This window comes from Chlorocebus sabaeus, chromosome 7 (assembly GCF_047675955.1).
Source record: "Chlorocebus sabaeus isolate Y175 chromosome 7, mChlSab1.0.hap1, whole genome shotgun sequence".
Classification (NCBI taxonomy): Eukaryota; Metazoa; Chordata; class Mammalia; order Primates; family Cercopithecidae; genus Chlorocebus; species Chlorocebus sabaeus.
The window spans coordinates 128,139,693-128,162,397 of NC_132910.1; the positions used below are offsets into that span (position 1 = coordinate 128,139,693).

The 22,705-nt window shown below is 40.3% G+C and overlaps 1 protein-coding gene across 4 annotated transcripts in view; it reads left to right on the plus strand.

Moving 5' to 3' along the window:
* Nucleotides 1-22,705, plus strand: part of LOC140712050 (uncharacterized) — a 234,225-nt gene that overhangs the window by 8,469 nt on the left and 203,051 nt on the right. Inside the window, exons 3-4 of one of the 4 annotated variants that reach the window (XM_073017737.1) lie at nucleotides 12,573-12,605; nucleotides 12,697-16,797. The exons of 1 other annotated variant lie outside the window; for it this stretch is intronic. In XM_073017737.1, coding sequence (XP_072873838.1) covers nucleotides 12,573-12,605; nucleotides 12,697-12,709 — 46 coding nt within the window. In that variant the 3' untranslated portion in view covers nucleotides 12,710-16,797. Of the gene's footprint in view, nucleotides 1-12,572; nucleotides 16,798-22,705 lie in introns of those variants that run through there. 2 more of the 4 variants (XR_012093508.1, XR_012093507.1) reach the window with 2 other exon arrangements.

The window sequence follows — 22,705 nt, forward strand, 5'->3', positions numbered from 1 at the left end:
CACAACATTTCTTTCTTTTTTTTCAAAAATTTTGAAGGATCTGGATTTTGCTTCTGGGTCAACATAGTATATAATGGGACCAGGAGCAGTGGCTCATGCCTGTAATCCCAGCACTTTGGGAGGCCGAAGTAGGCAGATCACTTGAGGCCAGGAGTTCGAGACCAGCATGGCCAACATGGCGAAACCCTGTGTCTTCTAAAAATACAAAAAATTAGCTGGGTGTGGTGGTGCATGCCAGTAATCCCAGCTACTCAGGAGGCAGAGGCAGGAGAATTGCTTCAGCTTTTCCTCTCTCCTCCCCTCCCCTCCCCTCCCGTCCCCTCTCCTCTCCTCTCTCCCTTTTCTTTTCAAAAGTATTTATTGGCTGCCTACCATGTGTCAGAGGTTGCCCTGAGCTCAGATTAGGCCACTGCACTCCAGCCTAGGTGATAGAGCGAGACTATGTTTCAAAAAACAAACAAAAAAACCTCCCAAACCCCACATGGTACATAATGGGAATAGCACATACAGAAACACAAGCTCAGATACTTAGGTGAGCTTGAAAATTTAAGACCTATGTAAATGTCTAGAAACGTTTTGAAGGACTTTGGACTTCAGAAGAGTCTAAATTCAGAGTCTAAATCTATCTTATTTAGATCTCAAGGACCAAAGAAGCCTCATTCAACATCAGAATTCTGACTGTGGTGCTCAAGGGGGGATTGAAAGGAAAATGACAGTTCTCCATCTGGGAGAAAAAGATGGTTGTTTTTCAGAATAAGAGATTAAAGGAACATGGGGGATTAATGCCTGCTAATCTTGATCTTCTCTAAGAGCAGTAAAAATCACCTGCCAAGATTACAACAGATTTGAAATTGAATTGGTGACTAGAAATTGGTGAAGCATTTTAAAAGATTTATTATGGAAAGCCTCATGAAGATAGGCAATAACTGAACAAAAAAGATTGTGAAACATGAATGAAGATCCATTTGAATCAAGTAGCCTAACATTGCTGAATCCTAATTAATCACAGTCTTTTGCCTTTCTTCAGTATCATTTTAAAACACCTAAGTTATAACACTAAAAGTAAGAGTCATCTCCTACTGTAGAGGGAGTCAGGTTGGTTGATGGGAAATCTATTGGTATTGCTGATAATGACAAAGTGCAGGCTGGAGTTGGAAAACGAGCAGTTTGTAATACATGATAACAGCCCTTTTCGTATACCACTAACATTGTATTCCAGGCTTCAAAGGCAGGTTTAACCACAACTTGCAGAGGGTGTCTTGCAATATAAGGGTGACTTAGCCTTAGAAGCCCTAACAATTGTTGCTTTTCATTTGCCTTTCTTTTTTCCTTACTTCTTTTTCCCTCCCTGCCTCTCTTCCTTCCTCCCTTCTCTTTTACTTTTTCCCCTCCTCTCCCTTCCTCTGCTCTCCTCTCCTCTCCCTTTTCTTTTCACAGGTATTTATTGGTTGCCTACCATGTATCAGGAATGTTTTTAGGTGTTATGGATATAGTAGTGAATAAAACAGACAAAATTCCTACTCTGATGGAACTTACCTAAGCTACTACACAAATGTATAGTAAGAGTTTAGAACCCATGGAGGAAATTGAAGCAGCATAATGGAATTGCTGGGGTGGGGTGCTCATAGTGAAGTGATGAGAAGTGGATTTTTTTTTGTTTTGTTTCGTTGTTGTTTTATTTTTGTTGTTGTTGTTGTTGTTGTTTGAGATGGGAGTTTCGCTCTTACAGCCCAGGCTGGAGCGCAGTGGTGTGATCTCGGCTAACTGCAACCCCTGCCTCCCAGGTTCAAGCGATTCTCCTGCCTCAGCCTACTGAGATAGCTGGAATTACAGGCGCCCACCACCATGCCTGACTAATTTTTATATTTTTAGTGGAGACAGAGTTTCGCCATGTTGGCCAGGCTGGACTTGAACTCCTGACCACAGGTGATCTGCCCGCCTCGGCCTCCCAAAATGCTGGGATTGCAGGCATGAGCCACCACCCCTGGCCAAGAAGTGGTTTTGAAGGAATAACCTACAGGGCTTGGTGACGGCTTGGATATGTGGTGTAAAGGAGAGAAAGTGAAGCACCAAACTTTACCTAGTTATATTGAACAATGTGACTGGACATAGCTTAGGATGAGGAATACATTTTCGGCCTTGGATACAGAGTGACCTTGGAGTTGACTTAATTAATGCAGTACGCTAGCATATTTCTGAGCCTTATAAGGATAAAATCTATATTGTTCACAGTGGACTCAGGAAAATACCCACAGAAGTGATTGCTAGGATTGAGAGAGTAGCTTCATGAAAGTAGGAGTAGGACTCTCCTGCTCGATTCTGGTATCTTCCTCCAAAGAGGAGAGCTATATCCCTGACTGACCAAGCTTTAATGTTGAAGTCAGCTGGAGTAAGAAGAAAAACTGAGGAATGTTAGAGGAAGACACTCCTTATATTTCCTTTCATGTCAAGGGTATTCAGTGAACCACCGTCTTTCTATTCCTTTGCTTTGAGTGGCTTCTTTGATTGATACATTTTGAAAGACAGAACCGGGCATGCCAGCCTCATCTTTGACCTTTTTCCTGTTGATCCTGAGCTGCTTACGGGGACTGCGTTTTTTCTTCTGCTTTGTCTTGCCTCTCTGGGTAAATCTGGGGTCGAATGCTAGGAAGTCCATCTGACTCTCGAAGCAAGAGATGGCCTCTGACTTAGCCTTTATTAACTATGAAAGTGGTCTTCAGTCCTCTCTGTGCCACTCCTTAATTTTATATTTCAGTTTACTGAGAACCCTGGTGGGGAAGAGAGTTACTCTTTACTGAGTCCCCTAGAGAAGCAAGAAGCAGTAAGAGTCACACCACTTTCTTCTGTTTCATAGCAGTTTACAAAACAGAGTCACATGTGTATTATCATCTATAGCTCCCATTTTTCTGGTGAAGGCGTTGAGGTTTATAGAAGTTAAATGACAGGACCAAACCTATAGAAAGTAAAAGTAGCAGTGAGATACTGTATCTACAGCTCCTTCGACAAATACAGTATTCCTTCCTTCTCGCCATGACTACTTTGGAGATTCATTAAGGATAAGTTTTCTTTTTGTCACTGGGGTGGTGCATACGTGCATCAAAGTTTGAGCAGCAGCATAGGGAATCTCTGTCAAATTGTGAAAATAGAAAACTTACTACTATATATTTTCTTGAATCCTTGCACATTCATTCATCCATCTCATATTTGAAATATGTCAGATATTCCACTCGTATCTGAAATGTATTCAAATATATTTCCTTGAGAATTGCCCTTCATGGAGTTTCTAATTTAAAGTGCTGAATTCTGGTATTAATTTTGTTCTATTTGTTGACCTGGTGATATTTGTGGTTCAACTAAGATATGAGTAATAATATCCCAACAATGTTGAAGCATTTCCTTAGCAGCTGCTTTCCAGTCACGTACTTTTTAATTCCTCCACTAGAGCAGAATGCGGTATCTATTAATTATTGCAGAATTTTAAAAGTCTCCCGCTTCACAATGGAAACTCTGTTGCACTTATTTTAATGTGAAGGAAAATCTAACATCGTGAGTACCCAGGAGAGTCATTATGGATAGACAGCAGTACAGTATGAATGGCCCTGGAATGTTGCCATGTGGCAGTAAACCCTTATCTCCAGCCAAGACCCATCAACACAAATAGAAGGAATGTGAATTAGCCGTGGAGGCTGTGCGTTTACTATTAAGAGCAACTGTGCAATCTAGTTTTCAAGACCCATGCTACCCAAACACATTTTTCTACATTACATAATGTTATCATTTAAATATTGTCATTGAAATGTGAAGACCAGCTGTGCATATCAGGACACAGCTGTCGGGTTGAGGTGCAGATAAGCCATCTGGTGCCTGGTTCTGGGTGGTTAAATTCCAGCTGGGGATTTAACTTCATATCCAGCTGTGATAAAGTAAATTGAAGGCTGCATATTATTCCGCAGAAATCACTCCTTCGGGATACTTCTCAGAAATAAATTTTAACCAGAGGTGTCATTGATTGGTTTTACACTTTCAATGACAGCATTTGCCAGAATAAAACCAAATGAAAAACTGTTCTGTCGTTTCATTTTCTTTGTATGAAATAAAACCAAATAGTTAAAGGGAATGAAGCTTCTTCAGTCTTCTTCAAATTATATCTGTACAGGGACAATCTGCTGTCAAATTGCCTGGCTTCACACATCTCTCTAGATGACGAAAAGAAAAATCAGGTGATCCATAAAAGCTGAGTAGGAGAGCAAAGGTGGTAATTATCCTGATTTCCAGAATCATTGTGTCTGGAGCTATGTGAAATATGAGAAAGCGACACCATTTTAACAACAGTGGTTTCCTGTGCTCAGACACACCTCTTTCTCGATTTCAAATGGTTTCCAGGAAAGGACGTTAAAATTCTGCCTTGCCCTTTTGTATGTGTGGCTAATCATGGAGTCCAAGAAGGAAAATAAAACCTGAGAAAGTGAGTCTTCTCCAGTGTCTTCAGGCATGTTTGTGTAGAACTACCCAATTATGGAACTAATCGGTATTACTGTTAAACATCTTCAAAGGAGTAGACTTTTATTGTAACTTATTGCAACATTTTAGTGAATATAGATCATTTTATCTAAAGCAAGTAACACTAGGATATATTAAGTAATGAGTGAGATAGAGTTATGGCATATATTACGTATGTTAGCTATCAAATAATTTAGCCAATATACAGGTAAAATGGTTACTTCTTTCTTTAAAATTAATTTGCTTAATTCTGGCCAGGATGGTGGCTCATGCCTGTAATCCCAGCACTTTGAGAGGCCGAGGCGGGCGGATCACTTGAGGCCAAGAGTCAGAGACCAGCCTGGCCAACATGGTGAAACCTCGTCTGTAACAAAAATACAAAAACTAGCCAGGGGTGGGGCACAGGCCTGTAATCCCAGCTGCTTGGGAGGCTGAGGCAGAAAGAAGAATTGCTTGAATGTAGGAGGCGGAGGTTGCAGTGAGCCGAGATCATGTCACTGCACTCCAGCCTGGGTAACAGAGTGAGATTCTGTCCCAAAAAAACACAAACAAAACTAATTTATGTAATTCTTCCATCGAAGTACTAACCAGGTCCGACCCTGCTTAGCTTCTGAGCTCAAGACGAGAGCAGGCGTGTTCAGGGTGGTTATGGCCATAGACTAATTTACTCAATTCTATCCTGTGGCTACTGATTGGAAAACCAACCTTGTATCTCTAGATGGAACTTTCTTCTGGCAGACACAATTGCTAATTTAAATAAACTAAGAAGTGAATGTGGGTGTGTGTAGAGAAATTACTCAGTAAAAACACCATTCTCTTTTCAAAATGTGTTTAGAGAAAATCTTGTCGGAGGAGTATGTGAATCAATGGAACCCAGAGATAAGTATACTAATGCAAACTTCAAATGCAAACCTTCAGATTCAGCAGTTTATTTTCTTTTGATTTTACATGCAGAAATCTTAAGTTCAGGACTTGTTTCCAAAGGTTTGAGGTGTCTAAGATAAACCACTGACAGTGCTATATTGTCAGAAAAGCTGAAGGGAGAATATGCTTCTTTTGCATGTGTTTGTGGAGGAAAGATAATTTAAAGAAATATTTTTTGAAAGCCAGTCATGGTGGCTTAAGCTTGTAATCTCAGCATTTTGGGAGCACGAGGAGGGACGTTTGCTTGAGGTTAGGAGTTCAGGACCAGCCTGGGCAACATAGTGAGACTGTCTCTACCAAAAATAAGAAAATTAGCCAGGTGTGATTGTGCATGCTTATAGTGCTAGCTACTGGGGAGGCTGAGGTAGGAGGATTGCTTGAGACCAGGTATTTGAGGTTACAATGAACTAGGGTCATGCCAGAGTACTCCAGCCCAGGTGACAGAATAAGACCCTGTCTCTACCAAAAAAAAAAAAAAAAAAAAAAAGTTTTTTGGAATTGGTATCACGATTATACACTAATTAGCAATTTTTCCAAAATATGTTTTAAAAATTTATTAGTACATTGAATGCAAAATAAATCTACCCTTTAAATTCTATAGGTGCCCATACTCTACATTCCATTCCCTGGACTAAATGGGACTGACAGTAGCAATGTAAGCAACTTCGTGGAGCACAGAACAGCAGGCCTTGATTTCACAGAATTTTTTTGTTTTTTGTTTTTGAAATGGAGTCTCACTGTGCCGCCCAGGCTGGAGTGCAGTGGCACCATCTTCGCTCACTACAAGCTCCGCCTCCCGGGTTCACGCCATTCTCCTGCCTCAGCCTCCGAAGTAGCTGTGACTACAGGTGCCGCCACCACGCCCGGCTAATTTTTTGTTTTTTTAGTAGAGACCAGGTTTCACTGTGTTATCCAGGATGGTCTCGATCTCCTGACCTCATGATCCACCTGCCTCGACCTCCCAAAGTGCTGGGATTACAGGTGTGAGCAACCGCGCCCGGCCTCACGGAAATTATTAGTCAAAAATGAGAAACAACAAGGAGAAAACAGGAGTCTACCAAGATTCTAAATTTACAAAGGTTCTAAACTCCTACTACACCTCTTGTTTTTAGATCTTAACTGTTGACAGTTGTTAAATTTCAGACTCATTCTCTTCTTCTCATCCAGAATACTTAAACATAATTTTTACATGCTTTTTTTACTACAAGGTTTTGTACATTGAATTGAAGACAATGAAAAACTGAAAATTGCTGCTACTTGGTATTAGAAGTTTCATTGTTTGACTGAAAAGAAATTAATTTTACTGAACTCACTATGCCGCTCAGAAGCCCTTCGGTGATGGCAAATAGCCCCTTCTTCCTTACAACAAAAAGGCAGTAACTGGGAGGGAAAGCGTAAGGACAACCAATTTTCAGCGACTCTGCCTGTTCACTTTGTGTAAATTCTCTTTCTTCTGAAAATGGGAGATGAGCAAGGATCTCCTGAGTTAGTGAATTTAAAAAAATACTTGAAGGTAGGCGAGGCATGGTGGCTCACGCCTGTAATCCCAGCGCTTTGGGAGGCCAAGGGGGTGGATCACCTGAGGTTAGGAGTTGGAGACCATCCTGACCAACATGGTGAAATCCCTTCACTACTAAAAACAGAAAAAGTAGCCAGGCCTGGTGGCCTATGCCTGTAATCCCAGCCATCAGAAGACTGAGGCAGGAGAACTACTTGAACCCGGGAGGCGAAGGTTGCAGTGAACGGAGATCACACCATTGCACTCCAGTCTGGGTGACAAGAGTGAAACTCTGTCTCGAAAAAAAAAAAAAAAGAAAAGAAAAAAATACTTGAAGATAAATATGTATATAATCCCTGTGTTATATGGGAAAATATAAGGGAAAAATGGGGAATGGCAGGAAGTACCCAAGTCAATTAGTGTTGATATTAAGGGACAGGTTGAAGAGTCAGACCTACAATAAAAACGAGGTTTTTGGCTTATTTTTCATTGTCCTGACTCTACCATGAGTTTTGTTTTCCAACTAGGAAATGTGAGGAGCCTAAATATATCAATATGTCATGTACGTATACAATAACATCATGATGATGAGCAGCTACCACGTATTGTGTACTTACTATGAACCTAGCACTATCCTGAGTATTTCATGTGTTAATTTATTTAATCCTCTCACTATTATTTTCCATGCTTTATAGGTGAGGAAAAGAAACCCAGAAAGATTAAGCAACTTGTCCAAATTCTCCCAGATACTACAGCTAGAATACCAACCCATAATACCTGATTCCAGAAACCACAATATTTTCTTCTAAATTATACTTCTTCCAAACTAATAGGTCATGTTATATTACATAATAACATCTGACTGTGATCTCATAAACAACTAAGGCTCAGAATGTACACACACACCACCCACGTGCACTCTCTCTCCTTAACCAACCAAAGAAATGATTATGCAAAGAATATGTTAAATATGCTAGATTAGTAATCCTCTCATTATTTTTCTTTAAGTCAAATAATTTAAGGAACGTAACTTGAAGATAATGAAGGGAAAGGCAACAGAATAATTTAGCTGCTAAAATGGGTGTTAGAGTACAGAGAATATAAGCAGCTTTGACTTTAGGAGGATTACCTAAATTGTAATCAAATGCATTTAAAAAAATCCCAAACAGCAAAGGACAAAGTTTCCACATACATATATACCCGAAAGACTGGACAAGAAGAATTTTGCTCACAGGAAGGTTTGGTTTAGACATAAATAAATCTTTCCAGGACTCTGTGACCTAAATCAAAGCCATAGAGAATCACTTGGTCACTGTTATCACAACTCATATACCTGTTAAGGTCAATACTGTATGACTAACATTTCTTCCACCTCTATAATTTTATTGAACCTAACCAACAGTCAAGGTAGATGTTCTGTCCCCCTACCATTCAAACTGATATGACTTAATTATAAGGGCTGTGATACAAATAACTACTAAAGGTGATTATTTAATCAGTGGGGAATTACAGAAAAAGCAGTAAGATGAATGCTTGGTTCATGATGGATACTCCAATTTCCCTGATTTGATCGTTATACATTGTGTGCTTGTATCAAAATATCACATTGTGTGCTTGTATCAAAATATCACATGTACCCTATAAATATGTGCAACTAGTATGAATTCATAATAATAAGCTTAAAAATAGTATTATTACCATCCTATGGGAGCTGAATGGTGGTGTTTTACAATGTATTTTCAAATCCTTATATAATATATCAGATAAACTTAATTAAATTCTAACCAACATGGGTTTGAAAATCATGGGTTTAGCCTATTCGTGGGTTAGAATCCTTTAGCCAAGCATCTAGTTTAGGTTAAAAACAAATATTCTTGCTGGGAAAAGATTGTGATAATCAAAATTACAATTTAATAGAAGACATAATCCTCTCTGAAGGAAAGATTTTAAGCTAAATTTTAACATAAAAAAATACACAATCACCTCATTGCTAGTTGTTTGGAAGAGGAACAAAAGAACATTTCATTTTGAACAAAAACTAAATTATCTTAAACAGTTACCCGACATTTATAAAAATGATAAGTCTTATGAAGCATCAGTTAATCTTGGAAGTGCAAATCTATGTATTACTAATCCTTTAATCATCATATTGCTATTATCTGACTGTTCCAAATTTTCTCGGTCCACCCCAAGTTATGAAACCTAGATTATTGGTAAAACAGAGCCCTGAGGAACAAAATGGAACACTTCTTTACCATTTTTTTAATACAAAGATATGACATTGCAAACTCATGGTATGTATTTGAATCTATGTTCTTTCAGGCTATATTTCCTATGTATATAACTCATTTGATCTTAATGAGCAGTTTTAAAAGTTCTGGTTCCTTCAATAATTTATTCTAAGTCACTATTACATTTCATCCCATCTTCCAAAATTCTTCATCACTTTCAACAGGTTTGGTGACATTTCAAGGTCAGAAACTACTGAGGATAATATGCCTGCTCTTGCCTGGTTAAAATGAAGCCCAAAATATGAGGTTATTTTTTATTTTTATTTATTCATTTGTTTGTTTTGAGATGGAGTCTTCCTCTGTCACCCAGGCTGGATTGCATTGAGGCAATCTTGGCTCACTGCAACCTGCACTTCCCAAGTCCAAGAGATTCTCCCAAATCAGCCTCCCTAGTAGCTGGGATTACAGGTGCCTGCCACCATATCCAGCTAATTTTTGTATTTTATTAGAGAGGTGTTTCGCCATTTGGCCAAGCTGGTCTCGAATCCCTGACCTCAAGTGATCTGCCTGCCTTAGCCCCTCAAAGTACTGGAATTACAGGTAGGAGCCACTGCACTCAGCCAATATTACGTTGTTTAAATATGAGACATTTCTTCACAAAGAGGCTTATTAGATATTATATACTTGAATATAAATTACCCTCTTATCTGTTGGTTATAAACATTCTCATTTATCTGACGTGAAGTAATTGTAATAATTTTAGGAGAATTGGGAATGAAGTAGTTAAAAACTCATCTCATGAATATAGGTATGACGTGTACAATCGTGGGTAGGAAGTGATTAAATGGTAGCTATCTAAGGCACTATTCTCAGAGTAGAAGAGACTGTTTAATGGTGATTAATGGGAAGTGTCATGGCATACTTGAGGCTGCCTAGTGACGGAGGCGCAGGAGATTTTCTTGTCAGAGTGACTTTAAAAGCCCAAGCTTCCCACCCACTGCCCAGAAAAATGCAGTGCCCAGGGCTCAGTTGAAAATCCAGAGCTGGGGCTGGGCGCAGTGGCTTACAACAGTAGTCCCAGAACTTTATGAGGCTGAGTCTCAAGCACGTGAGTTTGAGACCAGCCTGGGGAACACGGCACAACCACTTCTGTACAAAAACTATAAAAATTAGCAGACATGGTGGTGTGCATCTGTGGTCCCAGCTACTCAGGAGGCTGAGATGGGAGGATGGCTTCAGCCCAGGGAGGTCAAGGCTGCAGTGAGTGGTGATCATGCCACTGCACTCCAGCCTGGGTGACGGAGTGAGACCCTATCTCAAAAGAAAAAGAAACTGCAGAGCTGAAGCACCGTGCAGTCATACCCAGAGTCTAATGAGAAGAGCAAACCTTTCATATAAATTAGCTGATACAGACTCGTGCTTAAAAATATATATTTGAGCAAGTGTAAGCAAAGGCTAAGGCTTACTGATGAGGAAATTCGAAAACATATTCCTGATGTCCTGGTGCAAAGGAGGCACAGCAGCGTGGGTAAGACTGCATGCCCTGGAGTCTTCAGGTGCATATGTTTGAACCCACTATATAAATTTTGTTTGTAGTATCGAACTATATTTTTCACATCGTAGAAAGTTTTCATTTCATCTAATTATTGCCTTGCTCATTTGAAGTGTTAGTCTATCTTCCCAGTAAAAGCCTCTGTTTTGCCAAGAATTTCAGTTTCTTCAGTGGATTCTTTTATCATCTTCATAAAAGGCAGAGGAGATGTCCGGGCAGTGCACACAGTTGTGTCATAAAATCTGGTGTCTCTTCTGAGAGTCCAGGTATCCTTTCTGATTAGCTACTGCTGATGAATCAAAAATAAATCATTTGCGCTGGGCACAGTGGCTGATGTTTGTAATCCCAGCACTTTGGGAGGCCAAGGCAGGTGGATCACCTGTGGTCAGGAGTTTGTTACCAGCCTGGCCATCATGCCGAAATCCCATCTCGACTGAAAATACAAAAATTACCTGGGCGCAGTGGCGCACACCTGTAATCCCAGCTAGTTGCTCTGTCACCCAGGCTGGAGTGCAGTGGCACAATCTCGGCTCACTGCAACCTCCTCCGCCTCTTGAGTTTAAGTGATTCTCATGCCTCAGCCGCCCAAGTAGCTGGGATTATAGGTGTGTGCCATCACACCCAGCTAATTTTTGTATTTTTTAGTAGAGATGGGAGTTCGCTATGTTGGCCAGCCTGGGCCCATTTAGATTATTTTCAATTTAATCACTTTCATTGAAGTATAAAAGTTATACTAGATTTGTATCTATAGCTTACATATAGAGAGTATAAAAGTATACGTGTGTATGTATGAGTGTGCAAATATTAAGTATATAACTTGATGAATTTTTACATGTAAAAATTTACCCATGTAATCTCCAGTTAGATCAAGTTATAGAACATTTTCAGCATCTCCCCTTGGTTAATTTCTACCTCCTTGCAAAAATAAGCCCATTGTTATCTCTATCGCTACAGAACAGTTTGCCTGCTCTTGAACTTTGCATACATGAAACCATACAGTCTACATTCTTTTGTGTGTGACTTCTTTATTTCAACACTACATCTGTGAAATTCATCTGCATCACTGCATGTAGCTATAGTTCCTTCTTTTTCATTCTTGTGTAGCACATTGTTCTACAACCTATTTATCCGTTGTGGTATTGATCAATTGCATTGTTTCCAGTTTGGGCTTGCTGTTAGTAGTATGTTTGCATATGTTCTCAAGTAGACATAAGCATTCAGTTCTGTAGTGTGTGTAACCTATTCTGTAGTGTGTGTAACCTACAACTCATTGCTCTTAAGCAAGGTGAGTAAGGCACCTTTGTCCATTTCTTGGATGTCTACCTATCTGCCTGAAGGGAGATAGACTCTCTTCATGTGCTGAAATCCTCTTTGTTTAGGAATTGTTTCCTTGCTCATTTGATATGTTAATCTATCTCCCTAATAAAAACTTCTGTTTTGCCAAGAAAGCAAAACAGAGTTGAAGTGATAGCCCATACGATTTAAGCATGAAGGTCTAACAGGACTATGCCATAGGCAGAGTTCGAAAAAAAGAAAAAAAAAAATGATAATTTTGTCATAAACCCACTGTCTCAACCCAAATTATCTGCTCCAGAAGAGCTAATCCAAACATTTTAGAAACTGTCATTACCTGCAGCAATTTCCAGCTCATCCCTACAAAAACGTAAGAAGCATGCGCAACTTCTTACAGCACCCTGATCATTGAGAGAGAAATGCCAGCTCTTCTCTGCCTCGTGACTTATACCTTCAGGCAGAGGAAGGAAAAGCAGTGTGAATTATGTTTACATATGCTTAGGAATTGCATTTGACAAGGCATAATGAATCAACAACGTCTTTTTGTTTGGTTTCTATTTCAAAATTGATCTAGCTCCAAGTTTAGGAGACCCTACGACCTGAGTCAGTAAGTGGCCTCACCTTCATCCGATTGCTCAGAATTAAAACCTAGAAGACATCCTTGATTTTCTCCTCTCAAATCTGTCTCCATTCATCAGCATGTGCTTTTGACTTGATGAAACGCTCCAAACACAACTGCTTCCCACCGCCTCCGCTGCTGCCTCTTGTCCCTGTCGCATCATTTCTCTCTTACCCACATTGGCCACAGCGGCTTGTCGTTGGTGTTCCTGCTTCTACTTTTGAGTTGTTTCTATTGTCTCCCATCCCCACTGGAACTGCAATTATTTTTTGCAAATATAAGTTAGATAATGACACTCCACTGTTTTTTAAAAAAAAAAAAAACACACCAGAAACAAAATGAAAGAACAAAATAAAAATTTGTGGTGACCCCTGTTACACCTAGCCTAAAATCCTTACTTGGCCCAGAAGGGCCTGGATTCTCAGTTTTGACAGCACATGGGAAATCACCTGGGAACTTGAAAAATACTGACTTAGCTGGGCATGGGGAATTGTGTGCGTGCGTGTGTGTGTGTGTGTGTGTGAGAGAGAGAGAGAGAGAGAGAGACAGAGTTTCGCTCTTGTTGTCCAGGCTGGAGTGCAATGGTGCCATCTCAGCTCACCGCAACCTCCGCTTCCCCGGTTCAAGCCATTCTTCTGCCTCAGCCTCCTGAGTAGCTGGGATTACAGGTATGCACCATGCCGCCCGGCTAATTTTTTCTATTTTTAGTGGAGACGGGGTTTCTCCATGCTAGTCAGGCTGGTCTCGAACTCCCAACCTCAGGTGATCCATCTGCTTCGGCCTCCCCGCTGGTATTACAGGCGTGAGCCACTGCGCAGTCCACATAGGGAATTTTAAAGCCTCCCAGAAGTTTCTAATATATAGCCAAGATTGAGAGCTACTCTAGGATCCTTCCATCACTTTCTTCCTCTCTCTGTCTACCTCCACCCCAGTTGCTTACTTGCTGTGTTTTGAGCACACTAAGATCCTTTCCACCGCAAAGCATGGATCATTCTTCTCCCAGATCTTTGCATGAGCTGTTCTTTCACACAGAAAGGTCTCTGCTCAAATGTTACCTTATCAAATATATTTTCCTCAACAAACCTACCTAATGACTCAATTTTTTTACCCCGTGTATTTTTAGTTTTTACGTGAAATTATATTACTTGCTTCTTTATCTGTTTATTGGTGCTGTTCCTCACAAGCACATAAGCTGCATGAAGATAGAAACTTTGTCTTATTCACTAAGACATTATCATCCTGGCATATAGTGTGCTTGGAACTCGTTCTCTGATTAGTATTTTTCAGTGAAAAAATGAGGATTACTCAAGGTTCTGGGATCCAGATTTGCTACAGTTAGCTAATCGTAGCTTATGGGATTCTCTGTTTGGAAGGCTTTTGTTGCTGTTGTTCTATTTTCAACCCTAGGCTTTCCTTCCAGAAATAGTCATCTGGGCTTAGTGCCTCACGCATGTAATCCCTGCACTTTGGGAGGCCGAAGTGGGTTGATCACTTGACGCTAGGAGTTCGAGATCAGCTTGGCCAATATGCCGAAACTCCCTCTCTATTAAAAACACAAAAAACTAGCCAGGCGTAGTGGCAGGCACCTATAATCCCAGCTACTCAGGAGGCTGAGGCAGGAATGTCGCTTGAACCTGGGAGGCAGAGATTGCAGTGAGCCCAGATTGCCCCACTGCACTCCAGTCAGGGGAACAGAGGGAGACTTTGTCTCAAAAAAAAAAAAAAAAAAAAGAAAAAAAGTCAAGGAGTCTTTTGCTTTTACTTGCTTAACTATGCTGCTGTGTTTTACATTTAACTTCCTTCCTGATATACAGGAAGGACTGTGTCTGCTTGGACTGGACACAGTTGGACTTTCAAGTGAGTTGGTCGGCTCTGGGTCTTTGATCTGTTCCCTTCTGTTGGAGGGACAGAATCTGCCATTTTCTTAGGAGAATGGTGCAACTGGGAAATCCTTGTCCTATAGGTTGAAGGCCAATCACCTCTCTCTCTCTCTCTCTCTCTCTCAACAGGGTCTCACTCTATTCCCTGGCTGGAGTGCAGTGGCACTATCACAGCTCACCATAGCCTCGACCTCCTGGGCTCAGGTGATCCTCCTGCCTCAGCCTCCCAAGTAGCTGGGACTACAGACAGGTATGTGCCATTATTCCCAACTATTTTTTATTTTTTATTTTTTTTGTGGAGATGGGGTTTCATCATTTTGCCCAGGCTGCTTCTCTCTCTCTTCATTCATATGTTCTTCTCTCACTTTTTGATATATCAGCCTTGCCTGTCTCTTTTTCTCACCCAGGGATATGGATCTACACATAGAAGACTTAAGCTCTAGGTACAGACCTTCCACACATCTGTCTGCCTATCCCTGGCTTAGGTCTGGGTCTGAGCCACTCACAAAGAGGTCCAAGAGGGCTATCTTGCAGCTATAAGGCAAACGCTACAAATCGTTCTCCTGAATTAGAACTTGAATAAAAGAAGAGTCAGAGTCCAGAATCACGCTCCAGCATTCAGGCTGTGGGCTTACCGTGGTCGGGAGAGTCTGAGTGCTAACTCTTCCTGGCTAAAGATTGATGTCTCAGGAACAGAAAATCTCGTTCATATTCATGTCGTAGGATCTTTCAACATGCTAAAGTGCTAATATTATTTCATTATTATAATCTTGGGAGTTCTTTTCCTGGTGAAGAACCAGATGTATGAGAGATTAAGTTGTTGGTCTAGAGTCATATAGCTTGTGAGGAGGAGAACTGAGGTTTGAACTTGTCGTTTGACTACAAGAACCGTGCATGCTACATTTTACCACGCTACTTTTCTGAAACCAAGAGAAAATATACTGAAAAAATGAGAGAGGTGAGAAAAAATGGAGAAACTAAGATGTAGAAAGAATAAAAAGAGTGAAATAAATTTTACTTCGGTGAATAGAAACTGATCTGGCTGTTTTAAGCAGAAAGGGATTTACTGTAGTGGATTAAGTGCTAATAAGAACATATATATGATAATGACACAAAAGCAGAAACAACCCTTTTTTGAAAAAGTGAAGATAAGAAAAGTCAAAGATGTCTAAAGTGTACATGGCTAAATGCTTTTTAAAATGAGAGTGATTCTGAAACATAACATGTAAAAAATTCTGCAACATATGGGCAACAGGAAACAGGAAAATGACTGTGACAGATAAAAAACAAAAAATTTTTTGACTGTGTGCCATGCATGAAAGCTCAACATTAACGGAGTTTATAAAGCTCTTACAAGACTTTTTGCATATAGAGAGAGGTCATTAAGTACTAGCTATTAGTATCACTATCCTAACATTTACCCAGGAGAAACCATAGACTACATATATGATCTGGAAAGTGCCAACTCACACAATTTTTGTTGCAAGCTCCAGGTAGTTGACTGTTTTCAAAGCCCTTTCACGTCTTCTGTTGTCAAGATAAGTGACAAGGCACCTGGCTATGGAGGGCTCCAGATTCAATATCTGGTAAGGTGGCTCCAAACACATCCGAGACCTAAGGTTGGTGGTGCCACCCTCAATAGATTCTGTTCTTTTTTTTTTTTTTTTTAATTATAAGTCATATACTCCTTATGTCAAATCACACAACAGAGATGTAGAAAGAGAAAGTTCAGAAATGCAGCCAAATCAAATTTCCCATCTAATTTTGCTAACAAATGTTAATGGCTCTATGCCAGTCAAAGCATTTCCAATCAATGCATTTCAAATTCAGGTAACGTTTGTTCATTTTGGAAAAAGTTACAAAATAGAAGCTAGGAGTCAAATAGCATGCCTTCAAAAGAATTTCATTTCAGAGAATTAGTGGTGGAAATACAAAGACAGTAAGCTTAAATCTTTTATGGATGTATGAACAAAAGGACTTAGAACAAACAAATTACCTTTATAGTATTTTGTTAGTTAACTATAAAAATAAATTTTTGTTGGTATTATGCTAGAAAAAAAGAATGTTTATTATACAAGACTGTGAGCTCCTTAAGGATTGGTATTACCATAAAACCCAGCAAAGAACCAGCCTCACCACGTGATGGGTGTTTTCTGAGTATTTGTTAAGATTTTAAAAAAGAACATTTAAACTTCATTAAATGCCAGGCTTTTTGTTTCTATAATGTCAATGGAGCGCTCATTTTACTTATTATGAATATTACTTTCTTCCACTATAATCTTTAAAGTCAGATAAAACATATTTATTCAATTAATTTGTTTCATGTATTTGTATTTAGTTACTGTTATTGTACAGTTATATGTATTTAAGAATTTAGCATATTTTCTACTTGTTTTGTGACTGAATATTTTAAAAAATTGTTATAAATTTTCAATACTTCCTTCATATAATACATAGCATACATATGGCCAGGTGCGGTGGCTCACGCCTGTAGTCCCAGCTACTCGGGAGGCTGAGGCAGGAGAATGGCGTAAACCCGGGAGGCGGAGCTTGCAGTGAGCAGAGATCGCGCCACTGTACTCCAGCCTGGGCGCCAGAGAGAGACTCCTTCTCAAAAAAAAAAAAAAAAAAAAAAAGAGCATACATATTAACTTACTTCAGCACCACTTAAATTAATGTTTTTGTAAGAAAACAAATTACAAAGTCCAAATAATATGTTGTTTAGAATTCTAAGTCTGTTTATAATTTAGGGACTGCTTATGATGATTCATTTGTGGGGTTTAATCCATAGTATCAGGCATATATGAAATGTGCATTAATGGCACAGAAAGAAAAGGAGACAAAGGAAGCATCTACTTTTATTACCTCTGAAAAATATCTAAGTAATTCCATACACATAGCTACCTGTTTTCTTCCTGACCATCCCAAGGGACAGCTTGCCACAATAGTTCCCAGTAACTGACTTTATTCCAAACAAATGTAACCCAGCCTGTACTTAAATCTGCATTACATCTGGGTGTCTCCTTCTTGCTCTCCTTTCTCCCGTCTATGAGGACTTTACCTTTTGTTAATCAGCTAACAAAATTCAAGGAGTGCCACTCATCAAGAAATCAAGGCCTTGTAATAGGGTGCTAGGTTGTTCTTACTGACATGTAGTATCCATCTTGCTCAGTATGAAGCCTATGATTGAATTTAAATAATAACCAAATCTACAGCTCAACCAATTGGTTTTTAATGAGATTCTTGCGTAGCTATATTTTATTTTGTATAAGGAATAGGGTCCTTGGGCATCATTGACTATGGAAAGGTTAAGGAAGAAAAAAGTGTAAAGAGAGTTTAAAAATATGTAAGGTTAATTGAAATTCCAGGTTCTTCTGCAATCAAAGCAATTCTGTTTGGTGGCAATGAAACATGTTTTAGAGGTGTTTATGGTTATGAGGAGCAGATATTTTATCCTGGTTAGTGTTAATTTTGCTAAAGAAACCAATGTCTCAGAAAGTTTTATTTGCATTTGGATGTGGTTTTGTTAGTCTAAATTTGATAGAAAGGTCAGGACTCTTTAAAGTTGGGTCTTCTTTTCCTTTTCAAAAGAGAGATGGTCAATGGCAGGAGCTAAAGCATCTTGATTTGAGAAATAGACCTTTAATTAAAGAACGTCATTTTCTTGTCCTGCTAGAAAACAAAACCACATCTTTAAATCTTCTGTGGATGGTTGAGAGATTATAGTAAAGATTGGTATACTAATAATCCTTTATATATATATATATATATATATATGAAAAACTGATGGATTTTAGTAACTACAAAACACTTGACTATATCAATCTCATACATTTTTATTGGCTGAATTTTCTAGTAATTGCATCTAACACATGAATGTGCTTCTAATTAAATTAATTCATTTAGAGGAAAAAAGACCTTATAAACCAATTATTAGTTTCATGATTTTTTTTTTTTTTTTTTTTTTTTACCTGGAGTCTGGCTCTTTCACCCAGGCTGGAGGGTAGTGGCACACTGCAACCTCTGCCTCCCAGGTTCAGGTGATTCTCCTGCCTCAGCCTCCCAAGTAGCTAGGACTACAAACGTACCACCACGCCTGACTAATTTTGTTTATTTTCAGTAAAGATGGGGTTTCATCGTGTTGGCCAGGCTGGTCTCAATTAAATCCTGGCCTCAATTAATCCTCCCACCTCGACCTCCCCAAGTGCTGGGATTACAGACATGAGCCACCATGCCCAGCCTAATCTTATTTACCACAGGTTTTTTTTTTTCCAGGTGAATGAACTAGGAAACTATTGTCATTGTTTGGAAAATAACACTATGATAACTGCAAAAAATGGCAATTCAGGGTTATGTTATTCCTAACACTAATAATAAATAACGACACTGAAACAGGAAAGGTTCGTTTGTCCCCCTGGCAGGGCGTGCGACGGGGGTGTGACTCACTTCTTCAGTGCCCTGCGGCTCAGACCTCTAGGGGAACATCCATACATGCAGGCTGCGGGCCTCCCACCCTACCGCAGTGTCTAGGGGTGAATGTTTACAGCTGAAGCCCCAGTGGGTGTGTGTTACATGATGCTGTTTTAGTTTGCTGTCTATAGGCAGCTTATATTAACCAGTTCAATTAGACCCTCTACCTTATCCGGAGGGCTGACGGCTTTCTGTATCCTGGGTTCTTGCCTTGGTGTACCAGAAGAATCGGACCACACTTGGGCTTGGAGAATGAGTGCAAAGGTTATTGAGTTTATTGAGTAGAAATAACTCTCAGCGGTTGGGGGAGCCAGAAGGGAGCTGGAGTTTGGCTGCTCACTGACTCCGGCTCTCCTTTGACTGCCTCGGCCACACTCTGCCTGGTCCCCCGGTTGATGGCCTGCTGGTGTGGCAGCGTCTATTGGCGTGCTCTCCCGCTGGCAACCTCTCCCGCTGGCGTGCCCTGGACAACCTTGTCGAGTAAAAGCTTGTGTCTTCTTCCACCAACGTGTTCCTCACGATGCCCAGCAGCTTCTTTTTCCATTGATGTGCCCCTCTTGACATCTGGCCGCCTGCGTGTCTGCCCACTGGGGTATAAGCCCAGGATGGGGGCATGGTGGGCCAGAGTGGTCTTGGAAAATGCAACATTTGGTTACCAAAGCAGGAGTGCCTGTCCTCACCTAGGTCCATAGGGCTGGAGCCCTAGCCAGGGACTTGCTTTTCTCTACCCAGCACTTCCCTGCCCCTGTGTCAACACTACTTGATTAAAATTCCAACTTTGCTACTTATTTGCTGTGTGACCTTGGGCAAGTTAATTGACTTTTTTTCCTCTTCAGTCAAATGTCTTTGTTTACATGTGGGTAAACTTGCAATGAAAATAATAGTTTTTGGCCGGGTGCAGTGGCTCACGCCTGTAATCCCAGCACCCTGGGAGGCCGAGGCGGGCAGATCACGAGGTCAGGAGAGCGAGACCATCCTGGCTAACACGGTGAAATCCCATCTCTACTAAAAATACAAACAAACAAACAAACAAAAAAAGTAGCCAGGCGTGGTGGCGGCGCCTCTAGTCCCAGCTACTCGGGAGGTTGAGGCAGGAGAATGGCGTGAACCTGGGAGGCAGAGCTTGCAGTAAGCAGAGATCGCGCCACTGAACTCCAGCCCCGGCGACAGAGCGAGACTCTGTCTCAAAAAAAAAGAAAAAAGAAAATAATAGTTTTTTTTCTGAGGATCAATTGATTTAATTCATATAAAGCACTTAGAACATAATACATGCAATATTTGTTTTCATTTTTCTATTCAACGAAAGTTATACTTTGAGCCAATTCCGCTTCCCTAGCAGACACATCATCGCAGCCAATGTAAAGGCTTCTCTTTCCTTCATTCTAGATTGTCTATATCGCAGGAGCTTACAGAATAACAGGCTTTAGCGGGGGTGCTAGGGCTACAGATCTGACCCTCAAAGTCTTCGTTTATACAGTTGTCTGCTGACATGAGCCGTCCGTCATCCTGACTGGCCTTCGTAATCTAGGTCATTTCTAATATATGTCTGATATGTCGATTTTTCATCTGTCCCTGGACACACAGAGAAACTGTGAGGCTGTTTGAAGTCCTATCTGCCGAGACAGTCGGAGCCATAGCTCCTCCTCCAGCCACGCTGCTGGCCCTGTGTTCTCCCCATGGAATGAAACTCAGGGCTCCCCTCATTTTCTGGTCCTGCAAATCTAACTGGAAGTTTGCATATGTAAAGAGGATGGACTCTGGAACAAATTTACCCAAAAAATTTAGAAGCACAGAAACATAAGTATCTGTTAGAGTTATCAAATTAATATTATTTTGAGCAAACTCTTTCATTCCATTTTTTCGAAGAAGAAGGAAGATTAAAGATAGTAATTAGGATGTGCAAAGACATGAGCAATAATCCTGGGCTGTTATTTACCCTGAGCTTGGGCCAGGGGACTCCTTGACATATTTGATCAGCTGACATCATGACTATTAAATTAAAGAAACATTTGTGAGAGTGTAACTGCACAAGACCAATCTGGTTCAACTTTTATGTAATAAAGTTCTGAGTTGATTTTAAGTTGCCATGAAGGTCTCATAACCTGAGCATGCCCAGTTGAACCAAGGGTGCAACCACAGGTGGAACTTGAGTGCTCCCACCAAGGAGTGGAGAATGAGTTAGGAAGCAGACACCACATGGCAAGATCCAGGATCCAATCAGATTGAGTTTTAGCATCACTCCATAGCAAGATCCAGTCAGATCATGCCTTCCAGCATCACCTAGTTGCAAGATCCAATCAGAGCACACCTCATTACCTTATGCTTATAAAACCCAACCCAGCCCCCAGCTGAGAGAGAGATATTTGAGCTTTTTCTCAGTCTCCTTGAGGGCCAACAGCTAGTCTTTTCTCAAAAGCCGGTACTGTCGTGTTGGCCTCTATGTACACAGGGCGGTGAGCCCACTGAGTGCTTGGTAATGAGAGGTCAAGGACTCTGCTGTTTGGTGCCATACCATGAATGTAGTATATGAATTACTTGGTCATCGTGAAAAAAACATTTGGAGAGTGTTAGGAGAAGTGTTGGTCACTTCTAGCTAGTGATGCAGGGAAAGGGAAGAAAATGAAAGAAGAGGTATATAATTTAGGCCTGGAAGGTTGGCTGGGGTTTAAGCAAAGATAAATTTTGCAAAGAAAATCTCTTACTGCCGTTACTCAAAGCTTATATTTTCTCATCCTCAAATTTAATGAATAGGACAGTGTTTTTGTGGTGGAAAGCCTCTAGACTTTGCAGTCATTAGACTCCACTGCCAGTGAGTTGTTGGATGGCTTTAGAAAATCAGTCTCTGTGTCTCTGTAAAATGACAATGACATGTGCCTAATAGGGCTGAGAAAATCAAATTCTGAACCACACATAAAGAAGCTAAAGTACCCTGCCTAATGCCTTGTAGCAACTCAGTTGCTATTTCCCTTGCTTTCTCCCTTTTGATCCCAGTGGCTTTAATGTAAAGTTTATGTTAGCTTATGTTGGGAACCTTAACAAAATTTCCTTAAGAATCTAATTCTAGAAATAAGCAGTTTGGATTGATGGTCCACTTTTTTCTTGGAAGAATCTGTAAACCATAAGACATTTATTGGCTCTGATACCTAACCCAAATTTCTATAATCATAAAATGTAACCAAATCACTGGTGATACATAGAGCCTTAAAAGAGATGTTTGATTTACAGGATTTTTTAAATCACAGAATTCTACAGAGAGCTATTTTCAAAGGAGCACGTCTGCAGACCTGACATCTAAGACTTTGCAAGTGGTTGCATTTAGTGGGAAACATGATGTTTTTCTCCCAATTGACCTCTTAAGAATTAGGTCACAGGGTATACTGTGTTCCCACCAATTAGGCTTTGATAACATCTAATTGGACAATTAAGCTCCTTCTTTAGACCTTTTGCTCTTATTATGTACAAATTTACCCCATCTCAAGAAGAATGAGACAGCTCCCCTGGAGTAAAACTGAAAGGCATTACAATTTTGAGGTTTGTGGGAGTGAAACAGAGAACTATCTATTCTCTGCTATATGGGCTAACCGTGGAGGTGCAGAAGTTGCAAATGCTAACCCATTTTTCACATCGACATGGGGCAGAATTTCCAGTCTTGGTACTGTTGGGTGTCTAGAGATGGTTTGGAGAGAAAAAAATTAGAAGAAAAAAGCTGCTGTAAATGGAGAGGAAGTCAAAACTCTG